This window comes from Grosmannia clavigera (assembly GCF_000143105.1).
Source record: "Grosmannia clavigera kw1407 unplaced genomic scaffold GCSC_113, whole genome shotgun sequence".
NCBI classification, from domain to species: Eukaryota; Fungi; Ascomycota; class Sordariomycetes; order Ophiostomatales; family Ophiostomataceae; genus Leptographium; species Leptographium clavigerum.
This window is the reverse complement of record NW_014040831.1, coordinates 2,299,405-2,317,931: the sequence shown is the minus strand read 5'-3', so window position 1 is coordinate 2,317,931 and position 18,527 is coordinate 2,299,405. Positions and strand designations below refer to the sequence as shown.

The 18,527-nt window shown below is 58.3% G+C and overlaps 5 protein-coding genes across 5 annotated transcripts; 2 read left to right on the top strand and 3 right to left on the bottom strand.

Moving 5' to 3' along the window:
- Positions 1-139: 139 nt before the first annotated feature.
- Positions 140-2,142, bottom strand: CMQ_3806 (uncharacterized protein; the record flags this gene model as incomplete). Its single annotated transcript, XM_014319744.1, has 2 exons — positions 140-957; positions 1,893-2,142. The coding sequence occupies 2 exons, from the start codon at positions 2,140-2,142 to the stop codon at positions 140-142; spliced, it is 1,068 nt and encodes a 355-aa protein (XP_014175219.1).
- A 1,718-nt stretch (positions 2,143-3,860) lies between these two features.
- CMQ_3883 (uncharacterized protein) lies at positions 3,861-5,736 on the bottom strand (the record flags this gene model as incomplete). Its single annotated transcript, XM_014319821.1, has 6 exons — positions 3,861-4,091; positions 4,157-4,524; positions 4,606-4,927; positions 4,980-5,243; positions 5,285-5,374; positions 5,695-5,736. 6 exons carry the CDS (start codon positions 5,734-5,736, stop codon positions 3,861-3,863), a joined length of 1,317 nt encoding a protein of 438 aa, XP_014175296.1.
- A 687-nt stretch (positions 5,737-6,423) lies between these two features.
- CMQ_3448 (class 1 alpha-mannosidase) lies at positions 6,424-9,801 on the top strand (the record flags this gene model as incomplete). Its single annotated transcript, XM_014319386.1, has 5 exons — positions 6,424-6,997; positions 7,068-7,786; positions 7,867-8,447; positions 8,708-8,996; positions 9,049-9,801. 5 exons carry the CDS (start codon positions 6,424-6,426, stop codon positions 9,799-9,801), a joined length of 2,916 nt encoding a protein of 971 aa, XP_014174861.1.
- A 128-nt stretch (positions 9,802-9,929) lies between these two features.
- On the bottom strand, positions 9,930-13,758 carry CMQ_3907 (cytochrome p450 monooxygenase; the record flags this gene model as incomplete). Its single annotated transcript, XM_014319845.1, has 6 exons — positions 9,930-10,617; positions 10,677-10,881; positions 10,979-13,088; positions 13,141-13,176; positions 13,235-13,356; positions 13,410-13,758. 6 exons carry the CDS (start codon positions 13,756-13,758, stop codon positions 9,930-9,932), a joined length of 3,510 nt encoding a protein of 1,169 aa, XP_014175320.1.
- A 1,375-nt stretch (positions 13,759-15,133) lies between these two features.
- On the top strand, positions 15,134-16,980 carry CMQ_4080 (high affinity methionine permease; the record flags this gene model as incomplete). The annotated part of the gene is made up of 3 exons (XM_014320018.1): positions 15,134-15,392; positions 15,477-16,447; positions 16,507-16,980. The coding sequence occupies 3 exons, from the start codon at positions 15,134-15,136 to the stop codon at positions 16,978-16,980; spliced, it is 1,704 nt and encodes a 567-aa protein (XP_014175493.1).
- Positions 16,981-18,527: the final 1,547 nt, after the last annotated feature.

Below are 18,527 nucleotides of genomic sequence, written 5' to 3'. Positions count from 1 at the left end.
GATGATGAAAGTCCGCGATCCATGATGAGTCTTCTTTTTTTTGAGGTGGTTGCCCGCTTTTTTTTGCTTTTTCGTTTCGTTTTCTTTTTTCTTTCGCTTCCCATCTATCTGTCAGTCGGTTCAGTCAGTGGTGCCGTCGCTATAGGCTCAGCCGGTCGAGGCTCAGCCGGTCGCCGCTGCGCACTCGGCGCACGACGCCCAGCTTGAAGAAGCGCTCCTCGCCGGCGGCTGTCCGGCCGCCAATGTACCACTTGTCGGCGCCCATGACGTCGCGAAAGCCCTCGCTGCTGCTGTCGCTGCCGCGTCGTCGTCCACTCTGGCGATGGGGAGACGCCACGCCGTAGTATGCCTCGTCGCTGCCGTAGTATCCATAGCTGCCATTGCTGCCGCTGGTGCTCGACGTCGTAGCCTGGCCACCGGCCGCGTGTGCTCCACCGGCCGCGATAGGAATGCCTCCGCTGGCACTGGCGACACCGCTGCTGACAGCACTGCAGCTGCTCCCGTTGCCGCCACCACTGCCGCCGGTGCTGCTGTGCGAGCGCGTCGCGTGCAGCCGGTGCGAGGCAGCCACGGCAGCCGCAGCCGCAGACGACACGGATGCCGGATCGACCGAGGCGCTGCCGGTGGCCGTGGAGCTGTGACGGTTCGCCTGCTGGGCTGCGGCCGTGGAGGTCGATAGCGGCGACGAGCTGGGCTGCTGGCGGAAGGCGGCGAAAAAGGCCGACAGGAAAAAGGGGCGCTGCGACGGCATCGTGCTGGTGTGACCGGAGTGGACCGGGGACATGTGGCCGGCCGTCGGTTCGCCGCTTTGCGTCTTAGGCGCTGTCTCGGATGCGCGTCGCTGTTCTTCGTGTCGGGATTTCGTGTCGAAGGTCAGGTGTGGTTTGTCGTCGGGAATGCAGAAGCTGCAGACCAAAGTATCGCTCGGCTGGAGAGAGAGCTCGGTGCGGGTTGGCCCTGTGGGTGTGTCGTCACCGCGGCCGGGCAGTCGATTTCTTGGTGGACGAGTGGAAGATATTATCTAGAAAGGGCACAGGGCACACATACAGCCTCGGCCAATCCCGGAACGCGGCGGCAAACAATTTATTACAGCAGCTGCGCCCACTGGAGCGCACAGCCTGACCCATCAAGGCGGGGCAACATGGCTAGCTCCCCCCAACTTTTCTCTGCAATGAATGGGTCGCCATTGGGTTTTAGTCAGCGCCTGCCCAGTAAGGTTGTCTTCCCGGGCTCCGTTCGGCTCCACAGCGCTGCTTCTCCGCATTTTCGTCTGTCAGCCAATTTCAGCATCTCGATCCCTTGGGCCGTTGCTCATCTTAGCAACCGCAAGCGAAGAAGGCCGGGGCGGGTTTCCGCCGGGGAAGCTCATGCTCGCTGCAACGCAGCAGAATGAGAACACACGATCAAGACAAATCGTCACCTGCTTTTGCATCTAGGACACTGCGGCTGCGTCGCCGATTGGCTCTCCTTCGACGTCTTTAATGGGGATCGTCATCCTATGAGCTGTTTCGATATCACGGGACGCATAACAGTGTTGGTGGAAAATTTCAGTGCATTCGAGCTCTCGCGGATGATTTAAAAAACAGCTGCACAAACAGTCAGACAAAACGAAACATCAGACGCCTATTACACCATTGTTCGTCAGGCTGTGAAGCCGCAAACCGCCATCTCTAGACTTTGTTCGTACTCGTAAACGCCAACCGAGGCGGCTGGGCCCATCTCTGTCGAAACGGGATGCAGCATGGAGCAATGGCAGGCCGGCCTGTCTTGCTCCTCCCGTTCGCCAAGGCCCACGTGATGCTCATTTGGGCAAAGGCAAACACCACCTTGCTGCCTGACAAGCTACTTGGCTTTCTTTTCCTCTGCTGCTCGTCCACTACTCCTACTCGTACTCGTAGTCTGGGTCGGCACCGCGTGGCTCGCCTGCTTTCGGCTTGACGCCGCCGCCGCTTTTGCTGCCTCGCTCGCCTCCCTGGCCTGTCGCTCGCTTTCGGCCAGCTCTCGCTGGGCTGCTCCCTCCTGCTGTTCGGCCCGCTTGACCTCGCCCTTGCACCGCACGCAGCCTTCGCGCGGGTTGTAGAAGTTGTGGTGAAATTCGCACTCGTCGTAGTGGCCGCGCGCACTACATCTTGGTGAGGCCATCTTACGGCAGACGGGACTACAATGTGACCCAATCAGATGAGGCTCGCTTGCACGCAGTATCTGCCTGCATGCCATGTGTCCATACGAGGGTAGAGTAGGCCTGCTCACCAATGATGCTGGCGCCTTCGGGGCACCGGAGCCTTCAAACTATTTCTTCTGCTCAGCAGAGCAATGTCGCGATGTGGAGCGAAGAACTCTTCTTCCTCTTCCTTCATTATGTGCAGGTTAGGCCTATGTAACGATATATCTTTGTGGCGTTAGGTAAAGGCGGCGGCTGTAGTCCGAGGGGATCTTCAATACACACGCTGACCAGCGGTCAAGATCAGACTTGGCTATCAAATGGTACTCGAGCTGCTTTATTCTTGGTCGTATGGAGAAACAGGTCTGTTACTGTAGGAAAGAATGAAAGGAAGGGAAAGGGCTCGGACAGCGAGGACGGTCGAAAAATAGAGAGTCCATGGCAGGTGAAGAGCACAAGTGAGAAAGGTAAACGGCTAGGCCATTGCAAGTAGGGACGCAATGTGTACACACAAGCAGAGACACTTGCATCGCCTGCAGCTGACGACTAATGACTGACGACCGCAGCCGTTGTGCAGAGATGCGGGCAACCGACATGTGCGACATTCCAAGTTCCAGCATAGACGGAGCTCTGCGTCTGTTGGCGCCCGTTTCGCTCGGTGTACTTTCCGCGCCAGGCTCTCTGCCTTGTTATGTGCCCGGGCTCGTGTGTTTTCCCTGTTTAGTCGTTTCGCGCCTGTTGTCTGAAACGACAGGTCTACGCAAGACCAGGCAGCCGCCTTTATCCTGTCAGCTGTCAGCCCTGTGCATTTTGTCTGCTGCTTCATGTTAGTGGTTTGTCAACATGCCCCTTTGCCACTTTCTTAGACATTTGATGCCCTTGAACTGATCACTGACAAACAAGGTCAAGACACTTGCCACCCAAACGTTATGACTTGGATCCAAACAACTGTTCGCGGTCAGCCGTCACCCAGAGCTTAACGGTGCCAAAATTAGCTCAGCCGCCATTCTGGTGACACCTAGTGAGTTGACCGAGAAGATGTTGTGCAACGCAGCCCCCACAACGTTTTCCGGCGAGAGTCCTTGCTCTGACCGGTCTGTAGCTCATTCGGTCAGCCAGAAGGCTACTGTTTCAGTGCTGACACTGACACCACCTGTCTAAGTGCATGCACGCGAACGCTGTGGTATTGATGGTGGCTTTGTAGATAGCATATGAGCTGTAGTGTGATTAGTCGCATATTGAGAGCCGAATGGAAAAGAAACGACTAGCCAAAGGCAGCGATAGTTGGACTTCTGGTATTGTCAGCCAGAATTGATTGAACACATGGACATGACGTTGAAATGCCGACAACAAGTTACCATTCTCACGTAGACTGCGATTTTGCGTGAATATTTGTGTTCAAACTGAATTGGAGCATGGAAAATAGACTTGGTTGAAACCCGAAAGAAATTGGCCAAAGCTCCCGGCTAGCCAAGTTCCGAAGCTCTGTCGAGTTTCTCAGATCAAAGCTGACACCGAGGGTACTGACCGAGAAAGGGCTCCAGGCCAGGCTGATGGTTGTGGGAGTCTGGTGCACGTCTTTCTGCTCGTTTGGTTGGGTTAACAGTGAGCAACGGCCGTCGTGTTGTTGTTGATCGTTGCTGTTCTTCTCAGGCGTCGGTGCATTCCAGGCCTATTACGAAGTCGGCCCGCTCCAGAACTACTCGACCAGCACGATTGTGTGGATTCCGTCGCTGCAGATCTTTTTCATGATGACTATGGTGCGTATGAGGTGTTGGATGTTGCTCGTCTGCTTTCGACTACTCGCCTGCTCCTGTCTGTTGTATTCTCTGAATACTGACTTGTCCAGGATTCTGTTGTCGGCAAGCTCTTCGACTCGTATGGCCCGCGCCAGATCCTCCTCGTCGGCACGCTGCTGCACGTCTTTGGGCTTATGATGGCCTCGCTCGCGACCAAGTACTACCAACTGCTGCTATCGGAGGGCGTGTGCAGTACCTGCTGGCCATCCTCAATGCCGGCAGCCTCGTCGGCCGTTTGCTCTCCGGCTGAGCCGCCGACAAGACTGGCAAGTACAACGCCTTTATCGTCTCCTAAACCGTCACCGGCATCGTCATCCTCGCCCTCTGGATCCCCGGCAACAGCCAGCCAGCCAGTATCGCCTTTTCCGTCCTCTTCGACTTTTTCTTTGGCGCGTACGTCAGCCTCATCGCCTCGCTCGTCGCCCAGATTTCGCCGCCAAAGGAGATCGGCTTCCGCACCGGCCTCCCAAGTAGTCGTTGTCCCAATTCGTGGTCGTCTCCTCTCTTGTGCTGTCTCCAAAGAGGCGTCATTTCTACGTCTGGCAGAAAGGCCGGAGGTGCCGTCTGTGATGAAGGAGCGCCGGTCTCATCAGTATTCGTAGCAGTCGTATTGTCAGAGCTAGCACTGCCATCACCACCACCTACCCCCTTCTGCGTCGCCTCGCGGATCCGCATCGCCTTCGCAGAGGTGACAGACCAGGTGCAGCAGCACGTGGTACTGCGGGTAGATATCGCTAGCCCAGCGCATGTGTTGCAGCAGCTCGTCCGCCTGGATGTCTGGGCTGAGCTCGATGATCTGGCAGGCACCCAGTAGCGACACCGCGGTCGCGCGTGGCACCTGACTGCGGCCGGTCGCCTTGGTTCTCGTCGCCGTCAGCAGCTGCAGCTGGCTGACCAGGCTGTTCTTCAGCTGCACCATGCGCACCATCTGGATCGTCAGCCGTGGCAGCGGCACCGCCGGGTTGCACTACAGCAGCAGCGCCTCCACGTTGGCCGTGTGATACCGCACAAGCTCGCACCGGTACATGCAGACCGGCAGTGTGCATCTCCGACTCGAATGGCGACAGCCCAAAGTTGTCCCCGTCACGGTGGAAGTCGATCGACTGTGCCGCCTGCAGCACCGTTCCGTGCATAATCCATGCCGACCGTCCCGGCGACCGTGCCCGCGTCAGCCGCAGAAACAGTGTCAGTGCCTGCAGTCCGTACACCGTAGGCGCGTCCAGGAAGTTGGACCGTGCCAACGAGTACTCCAGTCCAGCCTGAAACCGGTCCACCCCAGCGGCCTGTTGCGGTCAGGCGACCAGAAGAGGTCGAATGTCGGCACCAGTCCGTGGGCCGGGAAGTCGTCGTCCCTTCTGTCGTCTCCGGCGTCTGGATCCTTGAGTGATGCGAGAATCGATTGGATCTCTTGCTCCTGGAAGAATGGCCATGGCTTAACACAACAATGTCTCGTTCCCGTCAGCAACGCACCTCTTCGAGCACCCGCGACAGCTAGATTTCATTGATGTATCGAAACGAGTTCTTGATCGGAATATCTTCCGAGGCTATAGATCCTGCGTCCTCGTTTTCTATCAGTGGCTGAGACTGGCTGCCGGACAGAGTCTGCTCGAGCGATGGCAGTACTGCCGCCTCAGCTCCCGGAGCGCTCTCACTGCTGCCATCGGCATCGCCAACACCTCCCGATACGGCCACGAGGGTCCGCTACAGCTGGATCAGACGCGATGCAATGTCGACAATTGTCGCCTTGGGCTGACGTGTCGTCTTGTCGCCTGACATGTAGCAGCACAGAACGCCGGCCCTCGTGTCGTTGCCACAGGGAAGACCCTTGTCGCAGCGCACCTTGCGTCGATGGCACACCATGCACGACCGCTCCGGTCCGCTCCTCGCTTGAATCGGTGCATCGTAGAAGACGAGAGAGTCAGAAGCAGTCGTCGTCAGCCGGCTTGCTGACAGGCAGAATTTGCGCTGAACATCGTGCTTGCCCTCAGCCTTTCGTGTCTTCTGCTACACGCTGTCACGTGCGACGCAGCTCTCCCGTTCTTGGCCCCACTCCACCCCGTATAGCTTACTATGTACGTCTCCGCAACAAGTTCGGACAGGGGACCTTTCTACATAGTAATGCCTCGAGCTGTTAGAACGCGCGGCTAAATACATCATAGTAACTGTCTTTGCAAATGGACGAATTGGCTTAAAATACAGACAGATCGGGTTGTGGTTTCCACGTGGAAGCGTCCGTTCCGCAGCTTGCGTACTGCGAGTACAGTGTATATGGGCCGTGTCACAACCATCCACACAGTTTTTCGTATTCCCTGCCTCTGGGTCCACAGCAGTTAATACAAGTACGAGCAGGTACTCCGTACAGATCTGCGTAACTGGAGGAGTTTCACTCTTCTTCATCAACACCCATTCGCCTGCCTGTCTGTCCCATTCATCTCTGCTTCGGGCCATGACAGTCGCCCAGCCATGGCTACACGATGGAACAGACGGCGACTGGTCGCTACATTCGTCGTCATTGGCGTCATCAGCTTGCTGTACTTGCAGCACGATTCCGGAGCCCTGGCGCCTTGGGACGTGCCGCCCAGCGACATTCGACCTCCGGGACCGCCTATCCCGCCCACCCAAGAGCAACCGGCGCCGACTCCATACGTCCCCGGGCCACCCACGCCGCCACCGCTAGCACCTCCACCTTCGCCTCCCGCACAAGCAGCCTCACCACCGCCAGTCGTCAGCTCTGGCAAGTTTCACTGGTCGACCCTGAAGCTGCACTATCCTATCGCGCCCGAGCAAATTAAGCCGCTGCCGTCGGCTAGCCCGGAGATGCTGCGGGCGATCCCCAAGATCCAGTACGAGTTCGGGGCCGAGACGGCGGAGGCGAAGCGGGTGCGGCTGGAGCGGCTGGCGTACGTCAAGGCCAACTTTACGCATGCCTGGACGGGCTACAAGACGCAGGCCTGGCTGAAGGACGAGGTGCGCCCGATCAAAGGCGGGGGCGTCGAGCGGTTCGGCGGCTGGGCCGCCACGCTGGTGGACTCTCTGGGTATGTCTTGCGTGACGCGCCCAATCTGGCTGCTTTTCTCGATGGCTGACTGTCTGTCCATCGCGCACAGATACGCTGTGGATCATGGGCTTGACGTCCGAGTTCGAAGAGGCCGTCGCGGCTATTGACAAGATTGACTTTACAACGTCTACTGAGGAGGAGGTGAACGTGTTTGAGACGACGATCCGATACTTGGGCGGGTTCCTGGCTGCATATGACCTGTCGGGGGGCAAGTACCCGTCGCTGTTGCAAAAGGCAGTGGAGCTGGGCGACATGCTGTACGTGGCGTTTGACACGCCCAACCACGTGCCGATTGCGCGGTGGAAGTACGGCGAGGCACGCAAGGGCGTGTCGCAGAAGGCGTCCCGGATGGCGCTGGTGTCGGAACCGGGCTCACTGTCGATGGAGTTCACGCGGCTGAGTCAGCTGTCGGGCAATGCCAAGTACTACGACGCGGTGCAGCGGGTGATGGACCTGTTTGCCGACCAGCAGGACCGCACCTTTATTCCGGGGCTGTGGCCGGTGACGGTCAACACGGAGCAGGGCGACTTTACGGGAGGGTCTGGGTTCACGATTGGCGGCATGGCTGACTCGCTCTACGAGTATCTGCCCAAGGAACACCTCATGCTCGGCGGGGCCAGCGACCAGTACCGCACGATGTACCTTAAGGCGCTCGCGGCGATGGATGCGAACCTGTTCTTCCGGCCGCGGACCAAGTCGGCGCGGCCGATGCTCTTCCCGGGCGACAAGACGGTGGGCAGGAACATTGTGGCGGCGCAGGTGGCGACGGTGCCGCGGGTGCAGCACCTGAGCTGTTTTGCCGGCGGCATGGTCGGGCTGGGGTCGGCGGGCTGTTTGGGCGGCCGGAGGACATGGAGACGGCGCGGCAGCTGGTCGAGGGCTGTCTGTGGGGATACGAGAACGCGCCGAACGGGATCATGCCGGAGATCATGGAGGTGTCGCCGTGTCCGCGGGCCGAGGCCGAGTGCGTGTGGAGCGACAAGGACTGGTACGGCGACGTGCGGCGGAAGAGTCGGCTGGCATCGACGACCAAGGACAAGGACGGCGCAGTGGACGTAGCAGCCATCGTCGAGGCCGAGAACCTGCGGCCGGGCATAGCCCGCTACGACGACACGCGCTACATCCTGCGGCCAGAGGCGATTGAGAGCATCTTTGTGCTGTACCGGCTGACGGGCGAGGCCACGCTTCTGGACCGGGCGTGGGCCATGTTCGAGGCTATCGTGCGGACGACGACGACGCCGATCGCGCACGCGGCACTCAAGGACTGCACGCAGACGGATCCGCGCGCTAGCATGGTCGACAGCATGGAGAGCTTCTGGCTGGCCGAGACGCTCAAGTACTTTTACCTGCTGTACGCGTCGCCGGACCTGGTCAGCCTGGACGAGTACGTGCTGAACACGGAGGCACACCCGCTGCGGCGGCCGAGAGCGTGAGGTGGGGGGTGTGGAACAGAGGATGAAGGCCGAGATACATATGAGAAGTACAGAGATAAAGAAGAGGAATAGGAACGAAGGCCACGTGGCAGAGTCGTCGATCGGGATGTCTATTGCCCTCGCCTGGCGTTGGAATCTATGAGCATTGTATGTCTTGACCGCACTCTGCTCCGTGTCGGACAGCGGACGGAAGTATCGAGGCTGTGAGATAGTTCACAAAGTACGGAGTAGACCAAAGTCACAAGCACGGGAACAGGCGAAGCTACAAACAGCGTACAGCCACCAACCACCGCCACCCACCCGCCCACAGCCAGCCACACGCCACGCCAACCCCGCCAAGATGGACGCGACGCGACGTTTTCCAATGGACATTGTCCCCATCTGCTCATCTGCTCACGCTTTTTCTTCACCACGCCGTCATCCTCGCTGCCATGGCTCTCCCGCTGCCGCCGGGCATCACGCCCGCCGAGGTGTCGTTTCTCTGCGAGATGGAGCTCGTCACAGTCGTCCCGCGTCAGCGTCTCGACCCGATCCATCTGTTGGGAGTAGGTTCTCGTCTCTCCTTCCATCCTCCTCCTCGCCTGTGCTGACTGCCAGGGCGACACCCCTCCCCTGCGCCCACCTCACCGTGCCGTCTTGCCGCTCTGGCTGGCCCTCCTGCTGAAGCGCCAGCGTCGTGCTAGCATCGTCGCCCCGCCCTGGCTGCACCCGTCCAGCCTGCAGGAGCTGGTGCGAATCGAGACAGTCGGCAGCAGCAGCAGCAACAACAACAACAACAACAACAACAGCGGCGGCACCGAGGACGCCTCCATGTTTGCGCCGCCGCCGCCACCGCCCCGTCGAGCCGATGGTCGAGGTGGTGCTCACGCCTACGGTCCAACGGTCTCCCCTCCCTTTCTTCCTTCCGCCACTGCTGATGCGCCGGCCGGCTACCTGCCCTATCACTGGCTCGAACTCGCCGAGATCCTCCTCGCTCACGCCCCCGACGACCTTCCCGCACCCCCCGGTGATGTTCGTGGCCTTCTCCGCGACCTCGCTGAAGCTCGTGCCGCCAAGGTCCGCCAGCTCGCCGTCGCTGCCGCTGTCGCCAGCACCGGCACCTCCGCCCATCTCGCCAGCTCGAGCCAACTCGACAGCCCACCGCTCGTCAACCTGCGTGGCATCGGCGCCATGGAACTCGCCGAGTCGCGCGGCCTCGTCACCGCCGTCCACAACGGCGTCCGCCGGCTTGGCGCCGCTGCCGAGGCCAGTCGCCGTGACGACGACGAGGCTCAGCTTGGCGACGGATCACACCGTCCAGGCGGCCAAGACTACGACGACGACGACGAAGACGAAGACATGGGCATATGATGGCTTTCCAATGGAAATCGGCTTCACTCTTCAGTCTCCTCTCGCCCTGTCACAAAGGTGACAGTGTTGTCCATTCGCTATTACTCTAAACCGGGACTCTCAATCGGCCACTAATCCACCATCAACTCCTAGTCAAACACATCTACGGCATACCTCACACTGCGCATGCTGTCAAACCACGCCTCCGTCTCCGCCTCTGTCTCAGCTGCACCTTCGGCCGCCTTCGTCTCGCTGTGAATGCGCATCACCGACTCCTTCACACCAGCGCCCACGTGCCGCGAACCGCACACATACATCTGGCTGCCGCTCTTCCACAGCTCCAGCACGTCGGCGCGGTCATGATACAGCCGGTGTTGCACGTGACGGCATTTCGCAGCCACTGCGTTGTTCGTGTCCTCTGGTGCCCGGCTGTAGGCTCGTCGCACGTCGACAACGCCTCTGGCCTCCCAGTCGTCCAGCTCGTCGCGGTAGAGGTCCTCGGCCGGACTGCGGCAGCCGAAGAACAGCATCGCTGGCGCCAGTTGCCGCCCTGCGCTCTTCAGCTCTGCCCGCTCCTGGATGAAGCCGCGGAATGGCGCCAGACCTGCGCCTGCTGCCACCATGATCACGCCCACCTTCTCCACGTCCTCCGGAAGGTGGAACGCACTGTGGCTCGGCCGCACCGCAACGTGAATCGTGTCGTTTGTCGTCGTCCGCGAGAGGTAGTTGGACGCCACGCCTTCATACACGCCCTTGCCCGACAGTGCCGGCTGGGCCAGCACCGAGTACGTCAGCGATACTCGGCTCGCATTCCACAGCGGCGAAGACGAGATGGAGCTGTCTGTGTCAGCGTGTTCCCTTCTTCAAAAGAAAATCAAACGATGGGGCTATCTTACTATTGGCGCACTCGCATTGGCGGCAGCAGTGACAGGAAAGTGCCAAACGGCAGGTCGACGTCTAGGAACCGTTCCAGCAGGTCGAGAATGGAGACCCGCTTAGCGCTGATGTCTGCTGCATAGTCGTCGCTAGCTAGACGCTGCAATTCGGCCTTGGTCTCTGCCTTCGTGGCCGCGTTGGCCAGCACCGTGATGCCCTGTGGCTCTTGTTAGTACACGACGAATACAAAAACACACATCTTCCACTCACCCGCTTTGTCGCCTGCTGTCCCAGCTCGTAGTATGCTCCCAGGATCCCGTACGCCGGTGTCGGCCGGTCGGCCGGTAGGGACTGATCTGTGTCGATGGCACCGCTCCGTTCTCGCCCGAGTGCACCGCAATGTTGGCGTCCCACGGCAGCTGGAAGCGTCGCATCGCCCGTCTGATCGTCGTCTGGCTGTTAAATGGCAGCACCGCCAGATAGTCGCCCGCCCGGTATGTCATCCCGCTCGGCAGCTCAATCTCAATGTGGTTCTTCCTGCGTGATTCTGCCGCCTCCTTCTCGTCGCCGTCTACCAGCACCCTCGTTGCTACCACCTGTGCCTCGCGCACATCCTGTCGCAGCGCTGACGCCCGCGGCATCGTGATCTCCACATCCAGCACTGCTGCCTCCGCTGCCTCGGCCGTCTCGTCGCCGTTCGCCGCAGCCACTCCGTACCGCTCCTGCAGCGCCGGGAACAGCACGTTGTCCTCCCACGCCTCAAAGTCCTCGAACATGTTGCCCTCGGCCACGTCCGTCAGGCCGATCGGTGCAATGCGTGCCCCTCCCTTCACCTCGAGCTTCTCGTCCACCAGCTTGGGGATGAGGTGGAACGTCCGCGACCAGTCGTGGTTGCCGCAGCCAAACACGGCATAGGCAACGCCCTTGAGCGCGTCGCCTGCTGCCTCTCCCTCCGTCTCTTCCTTCAGCCAGCTAACAAACGAGACAGCATTGTCCGGTGGCTCGCCCTCGTACGACGCCGTCACGAACACCACCGGTCGGTCCGTCGGGAGTGCCTCTTTGGCCGCGTCCAGCGGCTTCACCACTTCGGCACGGAACCCGTGTGCCTGTGCGTCGGCCGCCAGCCGATCTGCCATGGCCTCGCACGTCCCGCTGTTGGACCCGTAGTAGATGTTCAGAGGGAGCCCCTTGGCCGTGCCGCTGCTCTTGACGCCATTCGATGTGGTCTCGGCTGCTGTGGCTGCTGCTGCTGTTGCCATCTCGGTCTGGCTTCGGCCACCGGCCAGCCGGTGCTCCATGATCGTCGGTGTCAGGCCATCGCGCAGTTGTGCTCGTATGAAAAAGTCCTTGGGCTTAAACGTCATCGTCTCCTTGATGGTCAACTCGTAGTCGGGGTCGTCCAGGCGGAATGTGAAGTTCTGCAGCAGTATCGCCATGGTGATCAGGCTCTCCTGCCACGCAAACGGCCGGCCGATGCAGGCCCGCACCCCGTTGCCAAACGGCTTCCAACAGTTGGGGAACTCGCGGTTGAGTCGGTCAAAGTTCTCGTCCGTCATGCGCTCGGGCTTGAACTCCTTGGCGTCCTCGCCATACACCGCCGGGTCCAGGTGCGACTTCATAAACAGCAGCAGCACGTTCTGGCCTGCCTTGACAAAGTACTTGCCGCCGATTAGCTCGTCCTTGTGCGGTGCCACCATGATCGCCGGGATCGTCGCACTGATACGCAACGTCTCCCGCAGGATGGCCGCTATGTAGCGCAGCTTCGGCATGTGCTCGGGTAGAACAGGCCCGGTACCAATCACTTCGTCGACCTCCTTCTGTGCCTTCTCTAGCGTCTCTGGGTTGCGCAGCAGGTAGTAAAAGGCAAACGACAGCATGCCCGACGTTGTCTCGTGGCCGGCGATCAGGAAAGTGATCAGGTTGTTGATGATCGACTTGTCGTCCAGCTTTTCGCCCGTCTTCGGGTCCTTGCCCTCCAGCATGGCCGCCATCAGGTCCTTGCGGTCGGACGGCGGGTTCTGTTCCTTGCGTGCCTGAAGTACCCCGTCGGCCGTGTCCTGCATCACCGCAATATCCGCCCAGTACTTCTGGTCGACCGCCCGGTACACAAACGCCGGCAGTGGTGGCCGGCGGCTGCGGTTTCCCGACTCGGTCAGGTACGACCCCATGGCCTCGACAAAAGGGTGCATGTCCGTACGGTAGAAGCTGTTGAACCGGAAGCCCATGGCGCAGAGCGCCAGCGTGTCCAAGGCGAGCCGGGTAAAGTCTTCTGGCACCATGATCGCCTCTTCTGGGCCGTGACGTGCCCACTTCAGGGCCAGCTGTGAGGCGATGTCGTGCATTTCGTCAAACATATGTCGGATGGGCATGGGGCCAAAGGCAGGTGTGAGCACGCGGTGCGCCTTCTCCCAGTTGGGCTCGCCATTTTCGGCCTTGAGATGATTAGCCAGAGTCCGAGATAAGGGATCTAGAGCGATAGCTTACCGTGAACAGGCCGTCGTGGACACCATTGCGAACTTGCTGTGTAGCATTAGCAACGTGAAATGTTTCTTTATCTGAAAAGAGACAGGGTATGTACTCTTAAAGCCTTGCTAAGGGACTTTCCAAAGCGCTTCTGGTCACAGCACTCGTTGACGAGCGCATGGCTGGAGACAACATTGAACACATTGTTGCCCGGAAAGGTCATTTGGTAAATCTCGCCTGTGACGCGAGTTAGGGCAAGACATGGCACCTACTGGAATGGCAGATCCTACCATATTGTTCGGCAAGGTGAGCAAAGCTCTGCGTCGGCACCTCGGCATCAATGTCCAGAAGATTGCCCAGGACAGGCAGCCCAACAGGGCCGGGAATGGGCACGGTATCGACAGTCATGTTGAGCAGGGCGTGGTTTTCAGACGTGTCGCTTAGGCTTGATCCCAGTGTGTAGACCTCGAGAGCCAGATGAAACGACAGATAGCCTGGTCTTATAGCATGTCCGCATGCAGGCAGGCAACACAATGGGGCGGTCTCGCCCAGAGCTGTGAGACGGTGTGCCTCGGTCGTGGTCGTAGTTTGAGCGTACAAGCCGGGAATCGGCGCGTCCAAGCTGCAGCCAGGTTGCATCTGTACGGAGCATTCAAACCGCTTCGCGAAGCGGACTTTTCGGGCTCCAATGGCTGCGGGTCCATGGCAGCATGGCTACGTCGTAAAGAGAGCAGACGGAAGGAGCCAAGCATACGACGTAAGGAGAGGCGATTACGACTCGTAACACGCAGGCGCAGCTTCCCGCCAAGCTGGTTCCCGCCTCTTGTAAGGCTCAATTCCTGCGTAAGATACTGCTTGCCCGGATTGGAATAACAAGGCGAACGGCGCAGGTGAATACGCCGTATACTTGCTTTAGATTCTGACTGCTGTGGTCGTTCTGCAAAAGTCCAGATCTGACATAATTGCCCCACTCTCTTTTTTCAACGGCTTTTGCCCTTGCTGGCCAAATCTGGTCGGCTTTCCTGCGCAGTAATGTCCGTATTGCCGGTTGATCTCTGTTAACTGCTTGGGGTACTGCAATCGTCGTGCTGCCAACGCGTGTAACGGGCGCCTGGATGCGCGTATCTTGAGATGACCTTCCCGGTGCTAAGGCAGAGAACGGGCACTAAGGTTGCATCTACATGCTCCGTACTATGTAAAATCCAAGAAACACGCTCGTAACTCATTTTGTTGAACGCGCTATCTCGCCAATTGGACCCGCGCCGAGAACGCTACTGCATCTCCTCGGAGCTGTTGGTCGTTTTTGGTACTATTCGTGCAGCCGTGATCGTTCCATCTGTTGTCAGAAACGCATATGTAAGCCCCCTAGCCAGGGTCCCAACATTCTATGCCTCGGCTCAGCGATAAGGGGGCATACGGAGTAATCGCCAAGTCAGCGGCCGTGGGCCATCTTCATACACCGACGGCTTCGGTCTCTAATCTTGGGCCCAAACCCGTTTTGAAAAAGCGGAAAATGACGAGAGGTCTGACATCCGGCCAATCGCCATGTGTCTACCACGGAGTGGGGCAGTTTGTCACCAAATTTTGTCTTGAACGGCAAGTCTCACGGGCAGGCCAACGGGAAGGAGCGATGTCTGCCGTCGCTACGCTCCTAGGCCTCGATTCTCGCTGCGGCGATTTTAGCAGATTTCCATCTGTGCCACTGTCTTTCTTGCTTTTCTTTTTGGGGGTGCATCAGCAGCGGCATGGCGAAACCGCATGACGTGCTCGACGGCAGACAGTTTTTTCCAGTCGTTATCTTTTGGCGTCATAAGCGGAGACGCTGAGGCGATGGGTTTGATGAAGCAATTCAAATGAAACAGATCAACCTGTTCTACTTTGTTATCTTCGTGGCTATGTTGCTTTTGACATCTCATTGCTGCTCATTCCGGCTCGACGTTCAGAGTCAGCTTGAAGTTGGGACCTCGTGATTTCAACATCAATTGCATTTGCCGACGGGCTTACGCCCTGACTGATGCCCTCCTATGGCAGCACGCGGAGAAATGGCGTCGATGCAGCCAAGGGCCCTCCCACGAGTACTTCCGTGTTTGCAGTCCCCAACAGCAGCAGTAGCAGCGCCTCGACACCACTGCTGCAGTCAATTGACGACGCAGACGGCAGCAGCCCACACGATGATCACCACGAGACCGTCCCTGACGAGCATTCGCCAGAGCGGCGGCTGGGCATCGCCGGAACTGTCTTTCTCATTCTCAACAAGATGATCGGTACCGGTAGTGAGTCACCTCCGTCCTGACTGCTCGATTAGCCATCCCGTCGTGTCTACGTGGCTGACACATCCCTCTTCCTCTTGCTTCCAGTCTTCTCCACTCCTGCCAGCGTCTTTGCAGCGACCGGTTCGGTCGGCCTGTCAATCCTCCTCTGGATCGCTGGAGGCGTCATCATCATGGCCGGACTCAGCACGTACCTCGAGTTCGGCCTGGCCATCCCGCGGTCCGGTGGCGAGAAGAACTATCTCGAGCGTGTCTACCGCCGCCCGCCGCTGCTGGCCACCTGCATGCTGGCGTCGCAGATGGTTCTGCTGGGCTTCTCGGCCGGAAACGCTCTCGCTTTTGGCCGATACGTTCTCTATGCCGTCAGTGATGGCGGCTCCATGGGCGCGACCGACGGCTGGCTTGCCCGCGTCATCGGCGTCGTGCTAGTCATCGTCGTCATCGGCCTGCACTCGGTGGCACCGCGCTGGGGCATTCGACTGTTCAACACCCTCGGCGTCTTCAAGGTCGGCGTGCTAGCCTTCATCGTCGTCACCGGCTTCGCTGCTCTGGCCGGCTATCGCCGAGTGCCCGACCCGCACAACTTTGACCGGCCCTTTGACATGAGCGATCTCGGCCGCTACGGAGGCGGTGGCGCCTATGCCTACGCATCCGCGCTGCTCAGCATCATCTACAGCTTCAAGGGCTGGGAAAACGCTAACTACGTACTGTCCGAAGTTCGCAACCCGCGCCGGACTCTCATGGTGGCTGGCCCGCTGGCTGTTGGCCTCTGTACTGTGCTCTACGTCCTCGCCACCGTCGCCTACTTTGCCGCCATCCCAGCCGACGACCTTGCCGCTTCCGACGTTATCGTGGCCGGCCTCTTCTTCCGCAACGTCTTTGGCGACGGCGCCGCCGCTCGTGTGCTGCCCATCTTTGTCGCTGTCAGCAACCTCGGCAACGTCCTGGCCGTCAGCTTCGCCCATGCCCGCTTCAATCAGGAACTGGCCCGCGAAGGCATCTTGCCCTTTAGCCGTCTTCTGGCATCCAGTCGACCATTCAACTCGCCGGCTGCATCCGTACGTCTTTCTTATCTCATTACCGCTTGGCGAACACCCAACTGACACTCAAATCACAGCTTATTCTGCACGGGATCATCACTATCATCATTCTGGTGGCTCCGCCCCCTGGTCCTGCCTACAACTTCATCATCAATCTCTACGTGTATCCCGGCACGGTGGTCAACATATTTGTCACCGGTGGCCTGTTGTATCTGCACTACAACCGCAAAAAGGAGGGTTGGTTGTCGCCCTGGCACACACCATGGCCCGTTGCCATACTGTTCCTCTTAAGCAACGTCTTCTTGATGATGGTGCCCTTCTGGCCGCCGGCACCAGGGTGGGACCCGGAAGGCTACCCATACTACATATTCCCTGTCGTTGGGGTCGGTGTCCTGGTGCTTGGCGCTGTATACTGGCTGGTGTGGACCCAGATCGGTCCGTGGCTGGGCAGCTACCGACTGGAACCAGAGCATGTGCGGGGCGATGATGGTATCACCGTCGTGCGGTATAAGCGGGTGAAGAAGGATGATGCTGAGGAAGTGGAACAGTGATGATGGTGCGTGCCAAGACATGGCTGTAAACCTGCAGAAGGAAAAATAGCAAGATTTATCCCAGACGGTCACAATGTGTGTTTAAGCCCAGTCCTTGTTGTTGGGAAAGGCATGCGCCATTTCGTGAGAGCTCACTTGGGCTAGATGCCTTTTAATATTACGTAGATGCGGCCGTGAAATATGCTCGAACCCCACGAGCCGGTACTGCTTTCAATTCTAGCCTCTGCAGTGGCGGAGCATGCAATCAATCGTGTCTGAAAGCTCAGCCTTTGCCTCACTAACTTTGGCTAAGCCCATGGCATACGGAGTGAAAGGGGTAAGGCGCGAACTCCTCAGTAAATGGCCGCCACTAAAATACTTTACGACAGCCCAAACTCGCTTTCGGGATGTCGATCTCAAGGTGGGGTTGTGAGGAAGACATGGAAGCGATCCAATGCAGCAGCTGTATTCCGTAGTCTTAGTACAATCATGATGCGCGTTACCTATGCAAAGCGTCCAGCTAGTTTTTATTTTGGACGCAAACCAGAGCGATTCTTGTTACTTCTTAAGATATGTCCGGATTCTAAGCAGGCTGTAATCCTGGCTTCTTCCGGGTCTATTTTGCGTATGTCTCTGTATCTTTAATCGTGATACGGCTAAGTTGGGATTTTACTGTGCGGCGGCGGTGACTTGACACAGAGCTTGATACTGACATGATAATGTTATAAATTAACATCGTACCGGATTTTGTACCGCTCCCTTTCGGACAAAGATGCCTTGCAGGAAAGCCGGCATAATACAGTTGAGCTTGTCACGACAAGCAGGAAAACAACTCCGCAAACTGCACTGCCACGCCTACCACCAATGAGCTGCTTTTGGATGTGGTAGCCTTTATAGCCCCTCCTAATATGGTTCGCAATAATGCGGACGTCTGGGTTAGAGAAGCCCGACCTCTCCTCTTGACGATTTCTTCTGCCTAAAAATGTCTCGATAACAATCACCTTCGCATCACGTCTAGCTACACGATCGATTTCAACATGGCTTCATCTCCTTGGGTAGAAGATTCCTTCAACAAAGCACGGCAAGATTTCCTAGACAAGATCCCCCATCAACACCGTTCAGAGTTCACTAAATTTGGGACGATCGATGACGTCCATGCCGAGATTCAGAATATCCAGCAGGCGCAATCCAAGACAAGAACCCTTGTCGCCTTAAAACGAATCGAACCATACATGAATGGGCTATAAGACTATTTCGGGGTCATTGACACCTTCGCGCAGGTCAAGCCCGAAATCATGTGTCTTGTATGGGTAGGCAGATGTTCGTCTTTGATTAGTTACCTGGACAGAAATTGACCCGTTCACACCAATCACAGGGGCCTTTGAGACTGATACTTCAGGTGAGATGCCCACTGTACCGCGATAATACAGTCGCGATACTTCCACCTTTCCGATCTCGGACAGCTGATTTGCGGTCTAGCTCGCGAACTCGATCGCCGTAGCCTTTCGAAAATTGGTGGCAGCCCTGGAGGAGATAGGACAAATGCTACCTCAGTTTAAGAAATACGC